Genomic DNA, 5,894 nt, shown 5'->3' on the forward strand with positions numbered 1-5,894 from the left:
CGAAAGGATTTGTTTTTAATTTTTAAGAATTAATCAAATTTATTTTTTTTTTAACTTTTTTAAATTTTTTCTATTCCTGCATAATTTCTCACAAAACTTTTGTGCTTGCTCTGTTTTGTTGTTATAAACAATATATTTGCTTAAAAAATCCCACTTTTATCTCTCGGACTCCGTTTTTATTTAAAATCGTTGAAAATTTAAAAATTAAACGTATTTGAGAACCTACAGTCGATTTTAAGCCGCCGCCGATATTTTTAGTGTCAGCCGCCGCCGCCATAGTGGAGAAAAACAAACAAAAAGAAAATCCCAAACAAGTTGACAATTTAAAAGGAACAAGAAGATAAAAATTTGCTACAAAAATCGGCTTTCTTCCATAAAAATTTAAAAAAAATTATTAATTTTTACTAATTTTAAATTGTTTATAAAGTGTTATTAATAAAATTAAATTGTTTATTGCTCAATTGTTTATAAGGTACATAATTGTTTGGTGTTATTTTGTTAAGAGGAGAAATGTTTTGCAATTTTATTTTGACCACTCCCCATATAAAGAAAAACAAGTGCATTTTCTTTTTTGGTGTTGTTGCTATTGTTGAGTGTATTATGGTGGCAGGTCTTTGTTATCTTTTTATACATTTGGCCTAAAAAATTTTATTTTTTACTTTATAAAATTTTAGATGACTAATCAATTGTAATCTTATACATTAAAATATCACTATTAATAATACCATTGTGTTGTATTGTATTTGTAGTAACGTTTAATTCTTTGGCAAAAGAGTAAAAAAGAAATTTTAAGTGAAAATGTGGAAAGCCACTGCTGGTTTGCAAATACAAAATACCGCTGATGCTGAAGATGATGACTGGGAGACGGATCCTGACTTTATTAACGATGTTAGTGAACAGGAACAAAGATGGGGTGCCAAAACCATAGAGGGCAGTGGTCGTACGGCCGGTGCTATAGAGTAAGTTTTATTTTTACTATTGTATTAATACCCACAAATAATTAAACTGTTTTTCTTCTTAAGTATGGATAAACTGCGTGCGGAAACTGAAAAAGCAGATCAAGATAAAAAACGCAAGGAAATTGAAGAAATCAATCCCGGCTATGGTTATGGTGGTAAATTTGGTGTACAGACCGATCGCATGGACAAATCAGCTGTGGGTCATGACTACCAGGGCAAGGTAGAGAAACATGCCTCTCAAAAAGATTATGCCACTGGCTTTGGTGGCAAATTTGGTGTCCAGTCTGATCGTGTAGATAAATCCGCTGCCGGTTGGGATCATATCGAAAAGGTGGAGAAACATGCCTCACAAAAAGATTATGCCACCGGATTTGGTGGCAAATTTGGTGTTCAATCTGATCGTGTGGACAAATCTGCAGTTGGTTGGGATCATGTGGAAAAGGTGGAGAAACATGAGTCACAAAAAGGTTGGTTGTTTATTTATAGATTATAAGGGGGTCTTATAATAGCTTGTTTTCATTTTGTTTTTTTTTGTCAGATTATTCCAAAGGTTTTGGTGGTAAATTTGGTGTTCAGGAAGATCGCAAAGATAAATCCGCTGTGGGTTGGGATCATATTGAAGCACCGCAAAAACATGAAAGTCAAGTGGATCATAAAATTGTGAGTAACAAAAGAAATTTGTTTTTTTTTTTATCACAAATTCAATGTACTTTTCTTTTTGTATGACAAATTTGTTTATGTTTGCAAATTTAAGTCTGCTTGTAAAATGATGAAGGGATATCAAAACCATAAAAAACTTTGTTACAAGTTTATATTGCTATCTGCAAACAAAAACTAAAGATGACTAATATTTGTCGATTCATTTTAGACACACTTCTTTCCCTTCCCAGCTCTAAATGAATATATAATTATGAAACAGTTTTATTCATAAATTAAAACATTCGGTTATAAAAAATTTCTATAATGAAATGCATTTATTTTGATGAAATGGAGCATGTTCGATTCGATCAAAACCAAAAAAGTGTTTTGGTTGGGGCTTGTGGGAAAAACAACTCTTTTATTAAAAAATATCTTTTAAAACAATCTCATTAATGGTTCTCTGTTGAAAATTTAGGGTTTTAGTTAACATTTTTTATTGAAGTTTCGAACATATTTAAACTTCCAAACTAGTTCTTTTTTTTTAGTACTTTATAATATCTTCTTTACTTTATCTCTTCACCAGGGTTTCGGCGGCAAGTTCGGTGTACAAAAGATCGTATGGATAAATCGGCTGCGTCCTACGATGATGGTGGTAAACAACAAGTTGGCACAAATTATACAAAAACTAAACCAGTCATTGAGGGTGTTAAACCCTCAAACCTACGAGCTAAATTCGAAAATTTAGCTAAAAACTCCGAAGAAGAAAGTCGTAAACGGGCTGAGGAACAAAACGTTTACGCGAAGCTAAAGATAAAAGAGACCGCGAAGAGGCGGCCAAGAAAACAGTGGTGGAGAATAAACCTCTACCAGCGGCCGATGAAGCTAAACAACCGCCACCAAAGGGAGCACGTTCACATATTGTGACCGGACGTGAGGGTGGCATAGGCAATGCTATAAGTGCATTTAATCAAATGCAATCACCCACTAAAGAGGAAACCACCGCTGTACGCAAAGAACCCATACACATTCCAAGAGAAGTTAAGAGCGAGGTAAAGACGGAAGTAGAACAAATTGAAGAGATTAAACCACAGCCGCCGCAACAACAACAACAACAGCAACAACAACCGGAAATAGTGGCTGAAGTTAAGCAGGAGGTGCAGCAAAAAGTTATGGCTCCTCCTCCTGACCTAATACCCTCTATAGAAATACAAACTGTGGCCACACCACCTGAAGTGCAATCACCTGAACCACCTCATACCACTGAAGATGCTCAAGCCTCCCCAGTTGCTCCAGCTGCAGCAGTGGTAGAAGAACCTGAGCCTTTATATCAAAATCAAAGTGAAATTCAACAACATTCTGTTCCTAAATCACCAGAACCCTTCTATACAAGAACAACAACAGCAGCAGCAACAAGCTCAACCTGTGTCTCAAACTGAAACTGCCGTTGCCCAGGAACCTGAACTTTATGGAAATTCTGAAAATCTAGCCGATTATATTGAAGATACTCATATTCATGCTATTGCTTTGTATGATTATCAAGCTAACGATGACGATGAAATATCCTTTGATCCTGATGACATTATTACGCATATTGAAATGGTAAGTGAAAAGAGAGAATAGAAATTTTAGATAGAGATTGTTGAAGGCGTAGTATATAAGGAAGAAATTGTAAAAAGGTCGTTTTTAGAAATCGTATTATAATTGCAATTTAGGTTCTTTAGGACTTTAGTTTTTCAAGCTGCATTACTAGTGCAAAGTCCTCCAGGCTGAGATGTCAGCCATAAAAAGAAAGGTTAACTGTATGAGGTACTATAAGATATACCGGTGAAATTAGATATTTCTCTTTAGTGTCTACACGACATCTAGACTGATTCATGAATGTTTGATATTTTCAACGAGATTGCGCAGCATTTGAACCTTTAGTTGCTCCGGATGCCGGGTCATTCTGATATACTTGCCAATGTAATGCCACGATAGTAGAGATATTGACAATCTCTCGCTTTCGTGCTGCTAATATATATACAACAGGAACACTTTATAGATCTGCTCAGACCAGATGGACATGCTCTTAAAGCATCGTCAGACTTGATGGGTCTTTCAAGAACATGGACTTCTGACAAATACATATGTATACAGAAGGAACACCATATCGATCTGCGCAGATCAGATGGACATCCTCTCAAAGAATCGTCTTTCAGAAACGTAGACTTTTGTAGAAGTAATATAACATTTTCTGTGCTTGTTTCCTGCTTTGTCAGTAATCAGATTTGCCACTATGTGCGTTCCTCTTTAACGGTGCGTTTGCCATGACTCTCGCCATAGAAACTTAATTTGTCTTCATGGGTCGTGGTAGGATCCGTTTCGGATATTTCAAAGGGACCCTAGTGCGTCGGCCTTCCATTGGCTGGCTGCCTCTTTAACCTAAAATGGTTAATATCAAAATTTCGAAAATTCTTTAAAAAACTATTAAAATTATTATCTGCCCAATATTCGAGCCCAATATTTTAAATTTTCGGGTTTCGAACATAAATAATTATTTAAAAACTTTTCATGAATTATGAAGTATTTTCGATGTAATTTCGGAATATGAGCTTTTTAAAAGATGTTCGAAAATTCGAACTTATGTTCGAAAAAATTTTAAGGTAGTAAAATAATCTGTAGGTTATAAGGATTCATAAAAAGACAATTTTAGTTTCACTCGAGTCCAATTTTTTAATATTTCAAGTTTCGAACATAAATATTTCAAAATAATTTAAAAATGTTCATGATTTATAAAGTATGATCAATGTAGTTTCAGAATATGTATAGATGTTCGAAAATTCGAACTATGTTCGAAAAAACACAATTTTTTGTTTCATTCTAATAGATTTTTTTTAAATTTTTCGAGTTTCGAACATAAATATTTCGAAAGTATGTACTTATAAAAATGTTCATGATTTATAAATGATGTTCAATATAGAATGTCGACTTTTTATAGATATTCGAAAATTCAAAAATTTTGTTCGAAAAATTTTTAAAGCTATAATTTATAGAACATAAGGATTCATTAAAATACAATTTTAGTTTTAGTTGAGCCAAATTTCTAAAATTTTCGAGTTTTCGAACTTAAATATTTGGAAATAATTTAAAAACAATTCATATGAATTATAAATTTTTTTCATAACTTCTTTCATTTCTCTTACAGATCGATGAAGGCTGGTGGCGTGGTTTATGTAAAAATCGTTATGGTCCTCTTCCCGGCCAATTATGTGCAAGTTATTAATAATCAAAATTGAGTTCTTATAGCTGAGCATGATGACCTTCAATCCCAACTACAATAACAGCTATTGAAGTTTTATCTAAATCAAAATTTTGTTTAAGTATTTTATTTTCTTTATTTTACTTTTCTAAACAACGATGATACTGATTTTCTTTTTCTGTCCACAAATCAAGTCAATTTACATATTTAATGTATGGAGGTATTAAACATTCTTATTTGTATGTTTCAAACATATGTATTTTTTTTACAAATATTTTATTTTTTTTATATTAAAATTTTTTTTTTAAATGCATTTTTGTCTACATTTCATTTAAACTAAATTAAGCATTTAACACTTAAAAACTAATATTGTTATTATAAAATCATTACAAACTAAAAAAAATCATGTTTAAAGACAAGGCATACGTACATATACTACAAAATTGTGTCAAAAAAGTCAATAATTTAACGAAAATCTAAACAAAAATTATAAAGAAATTATGCAGACTGTATTAAAAAGTTTTACTAAATAAAAGTTGAACCTTATTAAAAAAAACTACCCCAACTTAATGATTAATTACTTTTTTCAATTTAGTTGTTGAAATTAAACAATAAACGTGAGTTCAAAACTCTTTTGAAATATTCTTTTTATACATGTCTAAATACTATAATATATAATTTTAGATAATGTCTACTAAATATTAATAATTTGCTTTAGTTACTTACAAAAATTTGCAAGTTTGAGTGTCAGGGGTATTAAGATAAGATGTGCGTGCTTGTCTGAACGCTACCGGCAAATGACAAAACGAACAAAAAAAAAAAAAAATACCGACATTTCACAATCATGTCAAATTTTGTGCTACAATCATTTGAAAATTCTGTTTCTAGCTTGTAAAAAATCTTTTTGTTTGAAATGTGAACATTTTAATCGTTGGTGTATTAAATGCCTCAACTAAAAAAACCCAACCTCTTGTTTGTTGTCTATAAAATGTTTGGGTTTTTTTTCGAATACAAATCTTTAAATTTAAATGTATGTTGAACTTTTTTTAGCACAAGGT

General features: G+C 31.9%; 1 protein-coding gene across 1 annotated transcript; it reads left to right on the top strand.

Annotated features, from left to right (window-relative positions):
• Positions 1-341: 341 nt before the first annotated feature.
• LOC119607619 (src substrate cortactin-like) lies at positions 342-5,284 on the top strand. The gene is given in 10 exon segments (XM_037961614.1): positions 342-472; positions 750-959; positions 1,023-1,426; positions 1,498-1,619; positions 2,182-2,203; positions 2,206-2,382; positions 2,385-2,956; positions 2,958-3,197; positions 4,783-4,827; positions 4,829-5,284. Coding segments are annotated over 9 exon segments (1,788 nt in total). The 5' UTR covers positions 342-472; positions 750-798; the 3' UTR covers positions 4,874-5,284.
• Positions 5,285-5,894: the final 610 nt, after the last annotated feature.

The sequence above is a fragment of the Lucilia sericata genome, unplaced genomic scaffold (genome assembly GCF_015586225.1).
Source record: "Lucilia sericata isolate MDLA Ls3-8-SP2 unplaced genomic scaffold, ASM1558622v1 Contig000719F_arrow, whole genome shotgun sequence".
Classification (NCBI taxonomy): domain Eukaryota; kingdom Metazoa; phylum Arthropoda; class Insecta; order Diptera; family Calliphoridae; genus Lucilia; species Lucilia sericata.